General features: G+C 35.2%; 1 protein-coding gene across 1 annotated transcript; it reads left to right on the forward strand.

The window, feature by feature from the left end:
• Positions 1-87: 87 nt before the first annotated feature.
• On the forward strand, positions 88-12,605 carry ndnf (neuron-derived neurotrophic factor). Its single transcript, XM_006629656.3, has 4 exons — positions 88-454; positions 6,095-6,286; positions 7,141-7,265; positions 9,164-12,605. Exons 2-4 carry the CDS (start codon positions 6,096-6,098, stop codon positions 10,561-10,563), a joined length of 1,716 nt encoding a protein of 571 aa, XP_006629719.1. The 5' UTR covers positions 88-454; position 6,095; the 3' UTR covers positions 10,564-12,605.
• Positions 12,606-22,746: the final 10,141 nt, after the last annotated feature.

A 22,746-nucleotide genomic window follows, 5' to 3' on the forward strand; every position in this document is an offset into this window, starting at 1 on the left:
TAATCAGCGTGAACTCTGGTTGGTTTTTTGTTTATTGGGATGTGTGTCTGGGACTAGTGGGCAGGGTTTAGGATTACTATTGGGAGAGTGAAGAGCGAGAGATTGCTCCAGTTTGCTGCTCAATTCAATCGGAGTCTCAATAGCATTAACACTGCAGGGGAGGAACTCTCTGCCAAATTCAGGATACTAAACAGACTCGGGACACGCTAAATCCGCCAGATCCCTGACTAGCATCACAGCCCTAAACCGATTCCCTTTACCAGAATCGACTCGAGGAATCCGTGAGACAGGAAAAGGACAACTTTATTTCGTTTTAATTCCGGAGAGGCATTAATCTGAGTTCATATATACATAATTTTTCTTATTCCAATTTCAGTTTTTCGCTTTTTCCACGGTGACAGGTTTTTGTTTTAGAAGATTTTAATTAACTTACATATCCTGAACAATCATTAAGGTAAGATCTATATGTTCCCACTGAAGTCTTTTGTATGTAGTCTAGAAATAAAACTTAAACTCATTGTCTTTTGCAACATAATATTTCCACTCCAAGGCAGGTTTTTTACAAGGTTAAAAGAAATGAAGAATATAATGTATGGTATTATATGCTGTGGATCATATGAATGATTTGTTATACGAAAATATCGCCATTTCTATAGTTTTGAAATGTGTGTGTAAGTGATCAACAAATGTTTGTTGAACTAGGAATTGCTGAAAACTGTTGAGTTGAAAAGACTGAGTAAAAAACAAAAGGGGACTTCTAGAATAAAGACCCTATGCCTTTGAAATGGTTGCCAGTGAAATGGTAAGAGGGTTTGTGGCTTACAACTCTAGGAAGTTCAGGATTTCAAACACATTTCAGTCAAGCTGGAGCTAGCATGAGTTATTAATTTACTTTCTAGTTGGCTTTGTTTCAGATTCCAGAATTGGATGATATTTAAAGAACCAACTTTAAAGACGTTTAAAAATATATGCGGTAATACAGTCAATCAACTTTGAAATTAAACATTTCACACCGCAGAGCTCTTGTAAGGGTAACAGTGCCACTTGGGCTAAGCACCTAATAGTTCAGTTTTCTGGGAGCCATCAAAGTTCTTCTTTGCGCTCGGATGTGAAGTTCTATTTAATTGAACCTGTTTGAATAGAGTACAGAGATGACTACTATTAACTTACGGTATATTTTGGTTTCTTGAGGCCAAAAGGATTTTTTTTTCAGAACGCACCTGCGTTTCTTAAACCACCATCCCGCATCAGATCTCGGAATTCTGTTGGGAACGATAAGGCTGTTGGTCCATCTTACAATTTTTGTTTAAGATTCATTAGTATCGTCATCTGTTGGTGTTGTAATTATGAATTTATTTTTAGTGACTACAAAGTGTTTAATTATTGTTTTGAGAACGTTTTTTTTGTAACTGGGAAATTATGGTATTTTTAAAACACGGAAAGGCTTGTGCAAAAATGAAGGATTACTTTATTGTTAGAAGTGGAGGCTTAATGTATTACGTATGTGATACATAACACTTGCTTCTGAAATTAAACAGATACTATTTGCTTTCACTTGTTAATTATATTTGCGTCACCGTTTGTGAATAATGTATTTTGTTTATAAAACGTAGAAAGCAAAATAAAACAGTTGTGAGTTATTTACGTTGTCAATTTGCAGAAATCCAGCAAATTACAATAAAGCGAAGACCGATTTTGTTTACTCAAAATATTTTCTACCACTTGAATTTGTTTTAATACTGTGATTTATATTATTGACGGTTCTCACCCATAGCTAGTTTTGCTTTATGAGAAATTAAAAATAAAATAAAAGGGAAACAGTCTATAGCACACCGTAACTAAACTGTAATTTGCATATGAAAACAACCTAAAAGAATTTCTCCAGTGTTGTTAATATACCATCACGTATTCTGAAATCCTCACTTGACTGATGATCCCCAGTTGGAATATTCCCATTATCGCACAATTTAGTGTTGATAGCTGAAATGTAAATTTTTAATATATGTTATAGGCACGCATGCCAATTAGACAAATATATCTCCTCAATCATCTTCCAATGAGGAGCCAGATAGTTTGAGCTGGAGTAATCCGGACATGTAGTTTTTGTATGTGTGTGTGTTTTGGCGTATCAGGGGGTGAAACGCACTGAAGAAAAAATCGAGATGTATAATACCACTAATGTTAGCCTCTTCTTCAACACTGAAATAAGCATTTTAATCAGCATCTGGATGGCGGATGCGTCCTTTCGAATAGTTTGTTATAGTAGTGCTCTGCTGTCTTGCTGGTATGAACGAAACTGACCATTTTTAAATTGGTACATTTCAAACTGCAATCGTGACATTCTTTGATTATGTTATCCTTAGTTATATTTTCATGTATAAATATTAGTATCAAACGATTTTTTTTATTTTAGTTGAAAACTATCAGATAAAAAAACATATGACAAGTAAGGTCGTTTTCAACTTTGAACACTTCCATTGAATTAAGATTAAATTATTTATATTCCAATGTGTCAGTATCACAGTATGAACTGGGAATATAAAATATTTTGATCTAAGAATTTTTAAATGAAACCTGTTGCACTGATTAACACACAAAAGCCCAGCAGTTATTTAAGAACGCAGTGGTGTTCATAACCTGTCCCTTTATGGTTTGTAAAACATGGTACAACCGCTTTAGTATTTACAGGCTTCAGCATGAGTTAAAGCTCTGCTTATATGTGTTCCTTTTCCATTTGTACTCAAAAACTGGAAAAATTAATTAAGACTTCAACACGTTAACACAATAGGCCTTCGAAATCAAATTTAAAGCCTTCCTTTTTAAAACATAACATTTTGTGCTCCGTTTGCTCTGCACAGTAATGTAAGTAAAATTTAAACATGTTTACTTGTTTTATAATATATATAGTATTTTTGTTCCGTCTTGCCCACTACTAAATCTGATGTTAATAAAATCCATGTGTGGTTCTATTGGTGGAGGTTTACAGTGAAGGACAGAGAGTCAAGGCCAAGACTGCCATTCAATCTCTTCTGTTTCAGTAGTTACTTTAATGGGTTTTCTGCTGTTAGAATATGTGGATTCGTGTCACAGTGAAATTGCTTTGATAAGTCTTACCTCTTTGTTATTTATAACACGAAGCAGAAGCCACACCTGTTATGGCTGTTTTACCATCTTAATTGGAGATTGCTAGTCTGGAACAACAAACTGGATTAAATGACAGAGAAGGCGCTTACAGAGGGCATTTCTGTTATCTCGCAGTTACTGTACAGTGCATGTTTCAAGATCCATTTGTCTTCAAGTACCAGCATTTCTTAACCTAAAGAAACCTTTTGTCTTAGTTTTATTGCACAATTCAGTATGCGGTAAAAAAAGAAATCCAGAAATATAATGGTGCTCGGGGGAAAGGAATAATAATCTTAATTTTCTTACTTCTTAGTGCAAAGAAAGCAATTTATCAACATTATGAACAATCAACATTACCTATATTTTCAGTGTACGTTTGAATAAATGTTATTAAGTAAATCATCATTAGCTAAGTGGTGACTCTTGCAATTCACTACCCTGAATAGGAAAGGAAGGGTTCAGTAGGAAAATATGAAGCTCTGATGCTGTTGCATCTTAAAACAGGCATAATTTTTATCAGTTTGTGAAACAAAATAATTTGCAGTCGACTGATCAGTTGGGTAGTAACTGTTTTAATGTAATGTGCTTCTTGTAAGCGAAACTATAGGAAGGACATGATTTCCAGTAAAACCTCTCTTGTAGTAGCAATATTTTTGTATCTTCAAAACTGCAACAGCTTTGATTAATCTGTGGGTGTAGGCTTTCAATGGCAGAAACTGCTTTAAGTTTTGAACAGAGTTACTTTTAAACCAGGGCTAAAAAATGAATAAATATATAAATAAAACGCAACAAAACAAAGCTGACATGACTGTGGCTGGCCCTGCCTTAAAATTATCCTACCCCAAATTACAATCATGCATTCTCTCTCCTCTATAATTAAACATTAGACTTTATTTGTTCCAGATGGAAAGTCAGAACCCCACAGTTTTATTTTTGTAAATCCATTTCAGGGCCTGGAGAAAGAACACGGTCACCACCTGCAGTTGCTCCATGGACCTTTGTAATAAAACATCAGATCTGAACCACATTCACCTCTTCCAGAAACACCCATATATTATTCCAGGATCTTGTGCAAAGCGTCTTCATTACAGACAGAAAAAAACACCCCCTTACTCCTCACCCTCCTTAAATGGTGCATCAACACCTTTCAATATGAAATTTAATATGTTTTCTTATTCATTAGGACCGTCAAATGATTTTATGTAATTTATTTTCCACCATTGTGCCTTTTGGGGAGATATTAAATAATTTTTAAATATAAAGTATTTTATAAAGGACCAAATTAGTAACCTTGTGACTTCTAGCTTAGATGTAACTAATTTAATTACACAACTGTTAAGAAAAAAATGCATTCTCAATAATGAAAACAAGTGTCAATAGCAGAGTACTGATATGTAAATATAACTAAAGAAGGAACTTTCTTTTTTTCTGTAATGTTTGTTCGCTCACTGATTGAATGGTCACACCAAGGTCACTTTATATGACACACTTTGGGTAAGGAAGAGCAAGCATTTTACATCTAGAATGACGAGTGCATATCTTTATTTTTGTAAACCACTTAAAACAATGAAAAATGATATGACATAGTTTGATCCTTTATGGAAACGCAAATGTTTCACCTCTGAAATGACATGCACATACTGTAGTTACATTTTAGAAATTGTTTTAAATTACCCCGCGATTACCTCTCAGGTGTATATGAACCTGTTAATCCCACTTTTTCGGATCAGAATAGATATCTTATCATCTTCCCCAATAATTCAAAGAATGGGTTGTGTATGATTCCTGTGTTTATAGAGACTGGACTTGGTCTAGGGTTTTAATTTCTTAATAACAGTGAGATATGTGATCAGGATAAGGTTGATTTACACTTTCAACTAATGATGATGATAATTAATTAAATAAGTGCTCAATTGTACCTCATTTCTCTTACTAATTACAGTATGTGAAATGTGCAAAATAAGGGTGAACATCTGTCTGATAGAAATCTGAAGATGTTTTCTCTTTAGTATGCAATAGTTCACACAAAAATCTATTAAATCACTTTTCAAATCCTGACACTGTAAATTGTGAATTTATTTTCTGTTGTTCTAAATTTATGTTCCTAAGCTACTTTCTCTCATGTTTTTACTTATTTGGAATTATGTACTTATAAAGCAAGGTTTTGTTTGTTTTAATTCAGATTAAACACTCAAGGTTTTTAAAGGTATTTTGTTTTATTTTATCATGAAAGAGTTCAGAAATACAAGTTTAAATATTATTTTATCTAGGTACATTTTAAGTTTTTGTACCATTGAGGGTTAAAACAGAAATTAACGTTCTATTTTAAAGATATTACACTGTAGAGCATAATCCTGGAATCAAACGGCATACATTCAGATAGCTGAGAGGCAGACAGTGAGGAACTAGTCTGCATTTTATGGGAGTTCATTAAAAGGACAGGCTTTCACTTGCAGTAAATGGTACTAAAGTATCTGGATAATCGGCTATCATTATTCTGATTAAATCACTGGGGATTTACTTCCCATCAGCTGCGATCAATGTGGCAAAATCAATAAACACAGAGTTTCATTACACAGAATCCCATTTTGTATGTCTTATGATCTTAAAATGTCTGCTGACTAAGAGTGGATGACAGTGATTTATTTTGTATAATGTATAATGGGTATTTTATGCATTTGCTCAAGAATTGTTCTTACTTCTCTTCAGCTACAAAAACAAAATCCTTTGAAAAAATTCACTGCGTTCCGAACCTTTGATCTCTTGTGTATGCTTGTTGTTAGTTTTCACTTCAATAAGCCACTCCTAATTGGTACAGATTGTTATATCACAGAGCACAATTAAACAGAAAACAAGGTTTTTGGACTAAAGACACTTGAGTGTATTAGTTGGATGGACTGTTGTCATTTGTGACAACAAACCTAATTATCTTTCAGTTCACTGTTTCTCAAATATAATGTGTTTATTCTAGAATGGGGAGTTTTCCAGCATCTGTCGTCTTATTGCTGGCACTCACACTCAGTGCAAGGACCCAGAAGTTTCCCACTAGGGATGAAGAACTCTTCCAGATGCAGATTCGAGACAAATCGCTTTTTCATGACTCATCTGTGATCCCAGATGGAGCTGAGATCAGTGGTTACCTGTTCCGTGACACACCCAAAAGGTACATTCCTTTCCAGATATAATAGTCTTTATAAATGTTCCTTTCCAAAGCATAAAATTAGATATTTGTTTTTTTGTGGTGTGTTTCAGTTCTCACTGAAATTCTGATTAGGCAAGGCTTACCCTTCACCTTAACTCAAGGCTTTTGAAAGTATGTAGATATGCAGGTGTCTCAGACCATTCTTAGCTTATGTAGAAAGAATACTGTGGATGGATGTTGTTGCTGTTTGTGGTAAATAGTGAGTATAAAAAAACCTGCAGGTCACAGTTCTAGATGGCTTTGTTATTATTTATGATTTAGTATTTTTCAGGTAGGTACTGAAAATGAAATATGGTGCTATCATTATAATGTTTTAAAGCCATAAAACATTTTTGTAACACATTGGTATACAGTTACAAATAATAATACAGTTCATTTTTTGTTCAATGTTCTCTAGCACAAAATGCTTGACTTTTTTGTCTTTTAGCTCATACTATGGTGCATATGTAGAATTAAGAACATAAATATCAAATGAATAAATACACTCTATCATAATATGATCATTTATAGGACTGCATGAAGCAACTGTGGTGTTTGATTTTCTGTATATTAGATTCAGAACATTTGAATGCCTGTGTTTGTTACTGTAATGGCATTTGTGCATTTTTCTAAGAACTATAGATGTATCAAGTATTGCTTGATTGCACTGTTTTTAATTTCAAGTTGTTGAAGAATGATTAGTTGGCTCATCTTTAATGAGACCAGTACAGTACTTTCAATGGAACATCAGCCTAGCAGATTTGCTTCTCAGGTGCTCAGGTGTTTTTGCTGTACCTTATGTATTTACCTGTTTTTCTGCACTTTATGTATTTTAGGTATTATTTTGTCGTGGAAGAAGACAATACCCCATTGTCAGTAACAGTGACACCATGTGATGCTCCTCTTGAATGGAAACTAAGCCTCCAAGAACTTCCTGAAGAGTCCAGCAGTGATGGCTCAGGTATCACAAAGGATGCCGCAGTCTTTAAGTCTTTTCTCTTACACGTTTCATAGGCCATTGTTTGACAGTGGCCTTAAATGTGTTACTCTCTCCGTGGTTACCCTTGTAGATGTTAAACATAAAACTATCCTGCTGAGTTGAATATTAATATTTCGGAATGGCAAGAAGTATTTGATCATTTAGTCAAATACTTTATTAGATGTCTAAACTGGCACGCTAACTAAAAGTGCGACATTCAAAACTGCAGTGAGTAATTGCCAGTCATTACTGAAATCACTGTTTTTTGTTTGCAAAACTGAAACATAGAAACAAAGACAGATATATTGCCTAGGCTTAAAAGAACTAAATGTGTTCTAAAACACTGAAATTGAATTTTACCAACTAAGGCATAAGTCTTGTGTGTTATTTTATTATTGATCTCTCAAAACATCAAAAGATCAGTGTTGTTCCTGCCAACATTATAACATGTTCTGTTTGATCTCTAATAGTATCACAAACTAAACCACAACTTTCATTTCTATAAAACGTACTGTATACTGTATGTCTGTCTGTCAAAGACAATGATCTAAGAACTATAACAATACCACTGAAACAGGAACAATAAAATTTTATATTGCATTTTATAAAACCTAAATGAATACATTGGAAACTATTGTGGGTATGATTTTTTTCATAATTGTTTTAACATGATCATCTCATCTGTGCACTACTTCCAAAGAATGTGTTATAGCCCTGTGCCTCCTCTTGTGTTCCACTCTTCAGAGGGAAAACATTTCCGGCATTCTCAGCATCTGGACAATATCGGAAATAAAACAAATCAGTGGACTTGCATGTGAAAATCCAATTATGGTTCAAAATGTGTCTCAAAACCTCTTTAATAGTTAATGTCATCAAGGATGTCTTTACTAATGGACATGTCTATGCTGATTGACCATTGCCACTGATATTAAACAGTGATGCAGTAGAATATAGTATAACATTATTAGTGTATTTTGAAGAAGCTGGCAACTTCTGATCAACAGGAACAATTCTGTGACTTGCATCCATGTAGTCTGTTCAGCAAGCCAGAGATGACTATATGATGCTCTGGCTGAGAAATACTTAGTTTAGATCCCAAGAGAAAGAAAAAAAATCCTTCTTGTCCATGTAATACACTTTATAAAATATACAGTAACGAAAAGATGTTCTTTTACCAAATCCTATTCATGTCTGCTTTACTATTCCTATTGTCAGTATACACTCTCATCTTATGTACATCTATTCCATTCTGGCAGATTTCTTCATTATGGTGTACTGCAGTCAGATTAGTCTAATAAGCTGTCAACTCTACTAGTTAGTCTGAAAACATAATATTATGTTTTCTATGAACAGTGAAAAAAGTCTTTGACTAACTGCCTTCTGTGAAGGCAACAAGGGGGCTGCTTATGTATTCATTGCCCAGGAAAGAAAAAAAAGAAAAACTGAGTAACAGTTTCAAATGTTAAAGACTGTTTTGTCTCAAAACAGTCTTAGTGCCTTGTAAATTACCTATTGTGTCAAGAGGTCAGTTAACATTTCTATGACTTCATTAGAATCAACAGTTTGAGATGACGTCTACAGTTTGAGACAGATTTAATTCCAGTGGAAATTATTAACATCATATCGTGCTACTGTAAACGTCCAGTAAATGAAAAAAAACCCAAAATACCATTGTATTTACTTGAAAGAAAGAAATAGAAGAAATGCAGTAATATTGACCTACATTTAAGGTTTTGAAGTGTAATTTGTATTTACAGTTAAAGTTAAGGTTAAATGTGTTTGTATCCATTATGTTTATATTTTTACTGAGTGTCTACATCTGACTTTAAACCATTTACATAACTGAAACCAAGAAAACAAATTTCTTGTTCTTTTTGCAGGTGCACCAGAACCACTGGACCAACAAAAGCAACAGATTATCAGTGAAGAAGGCACTGAGCTTTTCTCATATAAAGGCAATGATGTTGAGTCTTATGTAGCTTCCAGTTCCCCTTCCGGCTTGTATCAGTTAGAGCTCATCTCAACAGAGAAGGACACAAATTTTAAAGTTTATGCCACCACGACTCCGGAATCAGACCAGCCTTATCCTGAGCTGCCCTATGACCCACGAGTGGACGTCACCTCCCTGGGGCGCACCACTGTCACCTTGGCATGGAAACCTACGCCTACTGGCTCTCTAATGAGGCAGCCTATCCAGTACTGTGTGGTTATTAATAAAGAGCACAACTTTAAGAGTCTGTGTGCTGTGGAGGCCAAAAGTAATGCTGATGATGCATTTATGATGGCGCCCAAACCTGGACTGGACTTCAGCCCTTTTGATTTCTCTCACTTTGGGTTTGCATCTGAGAATGACTCTGGCAAGGATCGGTCGTTAGTGGTAAAATCGGTGGCTACGAAGATGTCTCGTTCGTACTTGGCTAAGCAGAAAGTGGATCTCCAGAAGGTTTGCATAGGGAATAAGAATATCTTCACTGTGTCTGACCTGAAGCCAGACACCCAGTACTATTTTGATGTGTTTGCAGTGAGCACTGTTACAAACATGAGTACAGCGTATGTTGGTACTTTTGCCAAAACTAAAGAAGAGGCCAAGCAGAAGACAGTGGAACTGAAAGACGGGAAAGTCACTGATGTGTTCATCAAGAGAAAGGGGAGCAAGTTCTTGAGGTTTGCGCCAGTGTCGTCACATCAGAAGGTCATGTTTTATGTTCATTCATGCTTGGATGCCATACAAATCCAGGTTAGGAGAGATGGCAAACTTCTGCTTTCTCAGAACGTGGAGGGTGTAAGGCAGTTCCAGCTTAGGGGGAAAGCCAAGGCTAAGTACCTCATTCGACTGAGAGGCAGCAGGAAAGGTGCATCAATGCTGAAAATACTAGCCACCACGAGGCCCAACAAACAGCCATTTCCATCTCTCCCGGAGGATACCCGCATTAAAGCCTTTGACAAACTGCGCACATGCACCTCTGCAACTGTAGCATGGCTGGGCACACAGGAAAGGAATAAGTTCTGCATTTACAAAAAAGAAGTGCATGACAATTACAATGAAGAGCAGAGGAAAAGAGAGCAGAATCAGTGCATGGGCCCAGAGACCAGGAAGAAGTCTGAAAAAGTCCTCTGCAAATACTTTCATAGTCAGAATCTACAGAAAGCTGTCACTACAGAAACGATAAAGGGCCTTGAGCCTGGAAAATCCTACCTACTGGATGTTTATGTTGTGGGGCACGGAGGGCATTCTGTCAAGTATCAGAGCAAACTGGTGAAAACAAGGAAGTTTTGTTAATGACTATTTAAAAAAAAAGTTTATTTAACTCAAAATGATATTCTACTAAAGAGTGTATACAGACTGACTACTTACACAGCTGAGAAGCTGTGACAGTATTTGAACTGTTTAGAAAGATATCCGCTTGTATATTTGTGTTTACATTATTCAGTGTTCGTTTGGACAACCTGTGCGTGGTGCTTCCAGACAGCATATGGAATTTGCGTTAAGATTGGGCCCATGTCTGAGTATCCCAAGAGGAACAAAGATTCAAGGCAGGAGATTTCTCACCGACTTGGTTTCTTCATTACTGCATGAATTGCATTAAGTCATACAGTAGAACTAAGCACTGCAGAGACAACTTGTATAAAGCTGACTGCCTTGTTATGCATTCAGTACATATAACCGTAGAGGAAAATTAAATTATTTTATACATTTCTGCCTTTGTTATTATAATAATTTTAAAAATACTGTAAATCTATTAAAGTCATTGACATTCAGATGTAATCTCAGTGTTTCTTGGACTGCATTCTCGCCAGTTTCCTCTGCTATTGTAATTGTTTTTTTTCCCTTTGTGTGATCGAGGTTAATGTTTTATTATGTCTTTGATGTAAAAAAAGTCTTACAGGTATTCATGTACATGATAACTAAATATATAAAAATTGCACATCATGCAATATTTTTGGTAAATGTATGAAGCCCAGAAATATGTATCTGTTCTCTCCAGAAGTGTACAGTTGATCTACAGTATCTATGCTTAATACGTGCAGCTTCCCTTTCAAGGTACAGTGACTTACAGCATCCCTGCTATGTATATTCTGATGGAATAATGCTCAGTCGGTGTGAGTCAGGTGCAGTTCCAGTGGATACAAAATATTAGGTCGCACAGTGGAGGTGATGCTGTTATTTTACTTGTAGTTTTTTCATGTTTTTTGTATTTGCACATGGAACAATCTAGCCATATTTATACATTTAAAGTATTTGAGAAAAAATGTATGTTTTGAGTATTCCAAAGTTTTAGTTCTTGGTTCTGTGGTCCCTGTGCTTTGTTAATGCATTAATTGGAAAGTCCTACTTAATTTTTGAAAGGCGCTACAAATTACTGCATCCTAAATGCCACTCAAGCGAAGCAGGTAAGCTTTGTCCAAATCAGGATGAGAAAAATTCATTTCACACAGGATCACGTCACACAGGATACACAGATTGCTTTACATCTTATGCTTTAGGTTTAGAGAAAGTGCAGAACATAGTTTTTGAAATGAATTGTTCACCAGTGTATTAAATGCTTCACTCTGTGCTAGCATTATAAACATTTGTTGCTTGGAAGTAATGTTTAAATACATATAATTTACTATAGACCTGCTTTGGTTATTACAGGCTGCTTAGGCTCAATCAAATTATCACTTGCAGACCATGGACAGGACCACATGGTTTGCATTATCTTCAAATAACTTGCAGATTAATAGGGAACACTACATTAAGCTCAAATAAATAAAAGACGTCTGGAGGGGCTAATAAAATGTTTCACACAATATATATTTATATGAAAAAGGACTGCATTTAAATTACAGGATTTTTGCCCCTAAGTGTATATTTTATGTAATAGGGTGAGGAAGACCATTCGTTTAGAGTACAGACCTTTTCATTTTGAGGTTCAGTGTATGACAACATAAACAAACATACAGGGGAACTCAGGGTGTCAAATTCCCCTGCTCTTTATAAAAAAAAAATGTGACTTAAACATTCATCAAAGCAGTCCTAGTTATATATATATTACATATTTGTTCTAGAAGGAATACCCTTCAGGGCTATGGTGTATTTTAAAATCAAGCAGTCATTATAAATTAATGGAAAGTATATGAACTTTGAAAGTATATGTGTAAACATTCGTGCCTGTTAAATGTCTCCTCTGCTGAAGTGTGCGGTCTTTAACATTCAGCTAAAATTTGGTGACAAGGATTCATACAATGTTAGCCAATAATCACATCCCTCCACATATTATTAGGTACTGTGAATGGACTGTTAATAGTAATATATAAATATAAATGTTCTCTAGGTGAAAACCTGTTCACCTCTTTATTTCTTTCCAACCCAAATAAAGTCACAATTAATGTGCAACCTTGTACAGGTCAAACGGGTATCTTCTGATATTTTTCTTATGCACAAATTGATATACACAGATATGCAAATATTTTTTCCTACATTAGAATTGATGGGCAGTAAGGGGAAGGAAATTGGTGATGTATGGTGTTTAAAAGCATTTTAAACGTCTTTATGAAAGCAGAAATTCAGAGAATCATTTTTCCAAGGAAATGACCTAATCAAAAGTTTTATTCATATTTGGCTTTATTAAGTTGATAAATGAATGCTATAATTGTATTGTTTTGTACAGGTTGAACTTGGTGGAAAACTGCCTGAGTTTCTCCACTCAGCTATTAGCTACAGTGAGTAAAAGTGCTGCATTTCATACATGTTTCCACTGCTGTCTAGAACGGAAGATAATGCACAAGGAACAAGTTCACAGTAAACAAGATTATCCGCATTATAAGCTTAACCTTATTGAACCTCATTTGACACATCTCTTTCCTTCCTTCTGAAAGCTGTGCTTGCAGGAATGACTATGCAGACACAGATAAAAAAGGATGATAGAAGTGGGCTGTGTACTTCACAATGATTCAACTTTTTCCAGGAGCCAGGACTTCCTGAAAAAGCAAAATGAAGCAGCAGTGATCAGCAGGTGTGAAGAATCAGGCTTGTTTTCGGAAACGTGTATTCAAAATTTTGCATGTGAAATACAAAAAATTATTTGGAAGTCAAATAACTTGTTTGAGTGTTTAGTCTGAAAGGCAGCATGTGGACTTTAGACTTATATGCAAATTGTCTATGATACAGAATGTTTTTAAATTCAAAGAATAATTGTCTGTTCTGTGGATAGTTGCACAGTGAAATAACACATATAGTGCTGCTATTTCTCATTAGTATTGTTGAAGCCAGTAAGGTTAAGATTCATTTCACAGCTATGGCTTCAGTGTTGTAAAGTTCAATGAAAACAAAGGTTTATCCTCAAGATAAACCACAACACAAATTATCTAATTCTTTTGGAGGTGTGTCCATTTTTTATTTGTAATAATATAATACATTATATTTACAATTGCTTTCCAAAACGTTTCCATACAGTGAAGTAACTAAGTAAAACCAATGTTACAACAATAACAATGTTATATCAATAACAATGCTACAAATGTATTATTAAATACATATACATAAAGTTGTAAATTGTAGCAGGTGCTCTGACATCTAATTGAACATACATGATTTTGATAAAGTCATTTTTGTAATGACATTACCAAAAATTACCAGTCATTTTGTTTTTGCAGATTTGTAATTGATCAACAGGTGGCTTACTGTGATATTCAATGGCTCTTTCTTTTGATACTCGATACATATTAAAAACTTTTGCAAAAAATTTAAATCTTTAAGCACATTTTAAACATGTCTAGAGCCACAATGTCTCCAATGGATTTTGGCAATGAGTTCTATGATCGGGTTGTTTAACAGTGAAATGATATACAGTATATCACCCAAAGGTCTAGTCTTAAAATCAAGAAGACCTGAATCAAGAAATCTCAGATTCAGAGCTGGACTAAACTCATGCATATTCCTTCATGTATCTTGGAGCTAGACAATTCAGAATCTTTAACACCCCATAAATGCACACAAAGTGAATTTAATAATGTGCTCTGTCAATATAGGTCATGGTCAACAACATAAGTAATGCAAGAAAATTTGAATTTGCAAACTGATTTTAAATTTTCTGTTAATCCTGAAATCCTTTTATGATTGATATTTCTTACATGTATCTTCAGAATATTTCACAAGTTATGATCATCAAAATAAGCTATAGTAATTTTCACTTCATGTGAAATTTCCTGGTAAGTGTCATAGGAATGCAATATCTATCCCAAAAGCTGTGACAACAACCTGAAGGTGATGCCAGTCTATCAAAGGGTATACAGGGATAATTTAGAGACTATTAATCTATCCAGTACGTCTTTAGAAGGTAGAAGGAAACTAGAGCACCTGGAGAACATGGGTAGAACATGTGACATTTAGAAAAGTGCCCCCGTCTGGAACCGGAGCCAGGATGCAAGAGCTGTGAGCCAGCAGCATTTACTTTATTGTGTGAAGCACATTTTTGTGATTACGTTTTTGACTCATTTTGCAAGCAAAACAGCAAAATAGTGGAAAGTCCTAAATATGGCAGCGCACATGAAAAATGTGAAAAGGAACCGAATCAAATACGTTTAAAGATGAGAAAAATCATGTGATCAAGCTGCCACACTTCTTGCACTAGCCAGGATTCTAGCTGAACCTCTGGTTATACAGATGAAAAAATTCCACTAATGAATGCAACCAAGTGCAATCCAGCAGTATTTCAGTCTCCACCCAAATAGATGTTCTGACTGCAATTAGTCCTGCAAGCAATACATGAAAATAAAAACTTGGCTGAAGCACGAATTGATTGTTCAGCAGCAGAGTCATAACATTCACATTTGAAGGCACTATAGTTATAATACTTCCATACTTTTGTTCTTACATCCATTCTATGTTGAGATTTACAGTGGATTAGCTAAGGTATATATTTTTAGATCAAGACAAATTATTGTTGCACACTGCATTCTAATAAGATATACCACCCATATCATCAACTCACCTGCAGTATTTTCCTGTCCCATCTACGTGTACAGTAATTGAGAGGGGATTCATTTTAGGGAAGAGAAGAATGTCATATAAAGAATAAACTAGAACCCTTGTTTTTGAAACAAGAGGAGATTTAGGGAGCAAAAAAAGCCACAGATCTAATCTAATGTTAGCAGTTTATTTAACAATTCACCAAGATTTTGAACATTTCCTGGAGACCATGGCAGAGTGCTAAAGGCTTTAGAACCTAAGAGAAAATTATGCTAAATCCATGAAAGCATAAGAAATGACCTGTTAAGAATCTAGTTTGCAACTTCTTGTTTGCCATGATTGGGCCCATTTGAAGTGAGACAGTATTATACAGTACTTGGGAGAAGATAATGAAGGGTCCTGGAGTCTATGTCCTCCATTGGGTAACATTCTACCACTGCTTCTGGATCCAATTGTGTTCAAAACACCCTCAACTGAAAAGACCACAGTAACATTTCCAATTCAGAACAGCCAGACCGCCCAAAGCTTTAAAGTGCTACATTGTCCTCAACCAAACTTGTGGTCTTTTTCCCTTCCTGAGGAAACTAGTTAAAATTGAATTAATTTGTGATAGATATTTTGGTAGGAGTTAAATGGGGATAATAAAAAACATAACAGAATACTATTATACATGTTGAAGTATCCTCATTTTTACAATTATGAATTGTACTTTAATATAAAATCTAAACTTGCATTATAATGGAAATTATACCACATGATTCAAACAGAGTGAGCATCACTGCCCAGGTTTGCATGCAACCATTTGGACTATTACTGTATGTACGGTATGGATGGATAAACAAATAGCTAAAACCAAGCATTGAAGAACAGCAAGTTCAATAGAATTGAATTTCTGTTTCTCATGATCATGTTCCTTCTCCACTACTATCAAGTATATGATGTAACAGGAGGATTATCCACAAAATGAAGTACAATTAGAGAGAAAAAGAAGATTCAACTCTGATGTCTTTAAAGCAGCAGGTGCAATCCATATAGACACAAAGGTGAATTCTGAGATGAGTCCTTTAAGTGTTGTGTTGTATAGATTTGATTGGATGATTTTCATCTTTGCCAAGCAAATCAGGAAGCAACAGTATTCAAGGGTTTTATGCACTGGGGTGAAGCATCTTCTGCACTGTACTGTGAGAGTGAACTAAACTGGGAAGTACTGGAGTGAATCTCAACCATGCCAAGACGGTGCATCTAATGTTTGCATGGTCTGAACAATGCATGGTTGATTACTATAGTGAACATGTTCAAAAATGGAACATGCTCTCTATGCTCTAGAATCACATGTAAGGATGGATATCTCCTTTGCTGTCACAGGTTTGGCATTGTGTTGCCTGGAAAATAAACATCAGCTTACGTTTTCTGGTTGGCAGATGACAGAACAGCTGCCATCCTCTCCTTGAACTGCAAAAAGGCGAAACTGGACGGTCCCAAGAGTGGACCTGGCAACTTTAATATCAGTGAAGAGATCAGTTTTCAGATAGGCCCCGAGGCAACTCACAATAAAATCTCTCACTGTGTGTCAGAAAAGCCCTTGCAAAGCAAGGAGCTGCTTCCTGTTTTCCTGTTTGCATGGGGGGGAGGCAGGTCCACTGCTGTCAAGTTCTGCTTCTCAGGGGCATAATGAGAAGTATGAGATGTAGCTGTGAAAATTATACCCTGCTGGTGTGTAGCTTAATTTTAAATGAATATGGGCACTGATTCTGAGATCCTGTTAACTACGCAGCCATCTCGGCAGGGATCTGCAAGAAATCCCTGTGAAGCAAAGATTTTATCAATTGAAAAAACATCCAGTGAGTAGGCAGTGAACTGCCTTGTGATTTTTATTCTGATGCTGAAAATTGAAAATGCATTGATGCATCCCGAAGGAATTATAGCCCTTATTAGATCCTTGTCCTATTCTTGTCAGTGACTTGGTCAAGGCAACCACATCTAAAGTTGTAGACTTACAATATTATATATGCTGTAGGTGAAAGAAGATAAGTCACTAATTAAAGTGTAATTAATATATTTCTTCAAATTTGTTGTCAAATATTACCTGTTTTAGATTCACATTTGTATATACTTTAGTATATAACTTAATTTGCATCTTACATATACCAATGGTCCAAATAACAAGAAATGCTCTATATCCATGCATATAAAAATACCCTCTCTCAAATAATATTAAATAATACCCCTTCACTTCCCCACACTGGAGGAAAGGTTAGACGAAGAATACCACCTTTTCCAATAATAATGTCATTACGGTGTTTCCCAATACCTGTCGAGTCTGCTCTAGCTGCTGTATATTGCATATAAGGCACACATATGTGTAATTATAAATAAAGAATGACTTGCTAGTGTATTATATTTAATGAAAAAATGTTGGTTTCATCAATGCCCTAGACTGACAGTCGTAAGTTGTGAACATATTGCCCTGGAATATTTATTTGATAATGATGGATTATCAGATGCTGAATAAGCCCTTAATTCTTGTGAACTTAATTTATTTGAATTTATCATTTACAAGAAAATGCTTGTAAGTGCTTTTTAACTGTATACACAGCATTTTCTCTTCCACTCCAGTGCATAGCTGAACGAGGTGAGCAGCGCTATAAAATGCATCTTAAATCACAGTACCAATAAGTCTCTCTTTAATAGCTGCAAACAGCAAACTTTGGTATATATGATCTGGACAGAAGCAATAACTGTACCGGCAAATAATTGCTTTTCTAATAAAAAATGCATTAAAAACACAAGAAGGAATTCCTATATTTGAGGTTAAATAGGACACTCCTATCTAAAAGCAGCTGCATCACATAAGTAATACTACCAAGCACCAAAGAAGCAATTACGAGACTTGAACGTAATTTTGACCTATTTAACTCCTGTTTGTATCTTTTCCCCATTCAAAATAAAAATAAAAGATGGTATATTTTCAAAAACTAAAGGTTTCAACTGTCTGAAATTAAGGTGCTTACGGCAGTAGTTTCTAATTTGTGAGCAATCCATTCACTGCAACACAACCTGCAATATCTTGGTAATATTTTTTGTACTTTTTATAGAAATATTTTTAGTACTTTCAGACATATCCTGTCACTAGTAATAATCAACAGGTATGGGAAAAAGTCATATAACCATTTCTAATAATACCCTTGTCTTGAAATAATCCAGTCTTTAAATAATATCTCCATCTTAAATAATACATCATTCAAAATAGTAATATAATCTAGAGGAAGCAGTGCAAAAGTAATAACCTAGAATTTTTATTAGTTACTATGATGTACAAAAATATTAAACTCCTCAAAAGACAATGCAACAGAAGACATGTTATTATAGGCTTTACCCATTTATACCTCTGTTCCTGTTAGCAGTCAATGATACATACTGTATAAGGTCAGCATCTCATTCAAAGAGGGAAGGGCACCTGAAACCGCCTGACTCCCCTCCTACTTTCTGGCCTACTACTTTTCTTCTGTGGTAGTGGGAACATGACAAAGCACAGCCGCACACACAGACAGGAGTAAATGCACAGCACCAGAGCATTTAGTTGACAATGGAAAAGCAGCAACAATTGGTAGTTTTACTATTTACAACCGTTTCAGTCCCAGAAAGTCCATTTGAAGACAAGGTGTTATTATGTGCTGGAGGCAGAGGCCCATGCCTGTGTTCCTGTTTCCTCAGTAGGTTCCAAATCTTCAGCCAATAGCTGGACTGCATCTCTCCCTTTAACTAGAATATGCTGCTTCCTCTTTTCCTAGTTGCATTTTCTAACCTGACTACCTCAGTCGGTAGAGCATGAGACTCTTAATCTCAGGGTTGTGGGTTTGAGCCCCACGCTGGGTGGTGCCTCTCTCCTTATTATTTTTGTTGGGCAGAGTGGTGGCTCTGTTGATAAGGATCTGTGCCTGTGGCTGGAAGGTTGCTGGTTCAAATCCTGCAGCTAGCAGAGAAATCCTACTCCATTGGGCCCCTGAGCAAGGCCCTTAACTCCAACTGCTCAAGGGGCACTGTACAATGGCTAACTCTGTGCTCTGACCCCAGGCTTCTCTCTGTGTGTCTCATGGAGAGCGAGCTGGGGTATGTGCAAAGACTAATTACTAATGCAAGAAATTGTATAGGACTAATAAAGTTATGTTATGTTGTATAGATGTTACTTTATTATTGTGTGTGCTTAAGTATAAAAATGCAGTCAAAAAAGATGCCTTAGCTAAGGAATGTCCCTACCCTTGTTCTTTTTATGAACCTACAACCCCAAATATAATTTTATTTCTGTGCGACAACAACATTTCTGTGTTGCTTTTGAAAAGGATTATCAACAATTATTTAAACATAAGTTCTGAAATTTAAAGTGCAAGAGTATGCTGTTTTAAATACTTCAGGTTAGATACTATACACTGTATCTAGAGCAATTTACAGATTGTAAGATATTGACACGCATTAAAAATACGTAATGGAACCAATAATATTTGTGTGCTTTTAATGTCAGTACAAACAATGTTGAAATGTAGAATGCTGTTTAGTATGAATAACTGTGTTGAATGATTTGTAACAAATGTTTTGGGAATGTAAGCTTAAATAATTTGTGTTTTATTTGCATTTTAACTGATCAACATTTTTTTTCTTTAGAGATTAATTTGGTTTACTTATACACATAAGCGTCTCAACCACCATTCTAACACAGCCTCTGTTGTTCAATTCAGTTTGCATATTTAAATTTTAGCAACATGAATATGGACTGATTTCAGTACATAGTTTATGTTCATACACTATATGCAGTACATATGTATGAACCTTTTATTCAGACCAGTCTAACTGTGGTGAAAGATAAAGTGCTGTTTACATTCTAATGTATCATTAGTCTCTAAGAGGTAGATGAAAAATATTAGCAGTCATGTACAAGGCAAAGAGGGCAGAAAGCAATTGTGGAGTCATTAACAAAACTGTCAACAAGTTAATGTTGGTTGTGAGACCGAACAGCGGAACTAATTAAAAACAAGCAAAAAAAATGAATAACATTGAGATGGCAGCAACCTGATGTGACAAGAAATGGAGATAAGAAACATTGAAGAATCTTAAAACATGGCCCAAATTTGGGTTTGAAGTAAGTGAATCTGGAAGAATGTGTAAACAGATTATGTTTTTAGAAGCACAGAATATGCTATTAAATGAAAATGAGCCCTCAATGTATGAGGATGTTTACACCTTTCCTCAAGCCAGAAACATATTTATTTATTATATACATTATATACATATTTATTATATACAGTATCTGTGTGAACTAAAATGGCAATGTTTTGGACATAATTAATGGGAGCCACATAGGGGAAATCGGTGATTAGCTAACGCCGTAGGAGTGGCATATGGAATTTAAAAAAAATTAAATAAAGTTAAACACAGAGCTAAAACCAGATGATATTTATTATTAAAAAGATGTGTGAAGAGCTTTACACGCGGGTAGTAAAAACATAAACTGTAAAATATCAATTGGAAAATGCTGAAATAAAAGAGGCTACTTGAGAAAAAGATTATGTTCACACATCACTTACATCTTCCAGCCAATATGGGAAGAAAATACAATATGCCAACAAAATGTTCGGCTATATAAAAGTGTCAACAGAGCAGAATTCAAATCAAGGATGCTGTATAAAAATTGTTAAAAATGCACTAGTTATGACTCATTTGGAATACTTTGTAGATTTGTAGTCAGCACATAACAAAGATATCACTGCTCTATAATCAATCCAGAGAAGAGCAGCCACATGCACAAAAAACGTTCTTTACTGACAGGCTTAAAGAACTGAATCTTCTTAGTCTTGAACATAGTCTTGAAGTCATTGACAAAGTCCAATCTAGAAGACTTGCTCAAAATGGGCAGTGAAATATGAACCAGAGGACACAAGTGGAAGTGCAATTAAAAGTGAGAACAGGAGGCACTTCTTTACCCAAAGGGTTTTGGGAGTATGGAACAGGATACCCGGCCATATTGTGGAAGCCAATACTCATTTCAATCAAGAACTATCTGCATGAGATCCTTGGATCAATTAACTAGATAGGTCAAATGGCCCTCCCTCATTTGTAACCCTTCATATGTTCTTATATTCTTACATTCTCTTCCCATTTATCCAGGTGATCACCCACTATCGGTATACACTATAGTGTATATGTGAATTTATGCTTTTTTAACTTGTAATATTTGGTCTGCTTTTTTATCACATAATATGGAAAAAAATACTCTTCAGGGAGCAGTCCTACATAAAATTATAAATCAGGTCATACTGAAATACATAATGGAACAGAAAAGACACAATAAATACCTCCCTGTTTGACCTAGTTTTTAACAATTTAGTTTTATTTTCTTTTACTCATTCTTACCTGTTTGCAAAACAAAAAGTGACATCAACTCCTCAATTTCTATAGTGTTTGGTGTGCCTTTCATCACCACTCTGTGCTTCGGCAGCCCAATCTGCCAGGAGACTGGATTTACTGATGGCATTAATAACATTAGAATGATAGGCATTAGGCGTAAAAACATTAGAAAAGCAATCCAAGCATGCAATGCACTATACTATACTTCATCTTCTGAACTTGCATCTTCATCCGTCCTGTCGTTGTCCTCTTTCTGTGAGCTGTGCCATTTTGCTTTTTATATGATTATTGTACTTTGCAGAAACAGCTCTGGAGCAGAATTTAAATTAATTTTCTAGGCATACACATATAGAAAGAACCATTTAATAATATGGCTGATGGATTTTTTCTACATATTTATATATTTAATGATTAATTTGAATCACGTAGTAATGACACATCCCCAGGTGATAATGCTGCCATTAGCTATTATTAACTTTTCTAAACTTTTATGCAAATAAGCCTACATTTGTGTTTTTCAAACAGCCAATCATTTTACTGAAGCAATTTTCTTTGAGATACGATAGAAGTACTCAACCCAGGATTTGGGTTTACAGCCTTCCTGCTCTGAGTCCTAAGCCTTAAAAAACTCCTCCACACCAGTGCTGGCTAACAAAATCGACATCTGAATTATAGATGTTTTGGCTGAAGCATTCGAACAACATGATGCGGGGAATCTGTCAATGGATTTCCTCAATGCTATTACTCTAAGCCATTTACTTCCCGAGCAATTGGTTCTCCAAAGAACATCAATATGTACATCAGGGGCACAACATTTTTTTAGTACACTATATATTTATAATATATATATACTTAAATGATTAACACAAACCCTAGCAGTAATAGATTAACATTAACAGAAATAGTATATTATTGCATTTAAGTTAGTTACCAATAGCATGACCACACTTTACATTACTTCTTAAGGCTATGTGCACAATCTTAAGGAAATGACCTATGTAAAAATAAAAACAAGATGAAAATGTTATCTTTTTTCTTTCATTGACTCCACACCCAGAAAATCTAGTAATCATTTAAAACAAAATATGGTAGAACTTTTGCAAAATAGATCAA

Source organism: Lepisosteus oculatus, chromosome 1 (genome assembly GCF_040954835.1).
Source record: "Lepisosteus oculatus isolate fLepOcu1 chromosome 1, fLepOcu1.hap2, whole genome shotgun sequence".
Taxonomy (NCBI): domain Eukaryota; kingdom Metazoa; phylum Chordata; class Actinopteri; order Semionotiformes; family Lepisosteidae; genus Lepisosteus; species Lepisosteus oculatus.

Coding starts and splice junctions, on each gene's coding strand:
- ndnf (XM_006629656.3), top strand. CDS start 6,096: ATGGGGAGTTTTCCAGCATCTGTCGTCTTATTGCTGGCACTCACACTC. Junction 6,287..7,140: donor TTCCGTGACACACCCAAAAG/GTACATTCCTTT, acceptor TATGTATTTTAG/GTATTATTTTGTCGTGGAAG. Junction 7,266..9,163: donor GTCCAGCAGTGATGGCTCAG/GTATCACAAAGG, acceptor TTCTTTTTGCAG/GTGCACCAGAACCACTGGAC.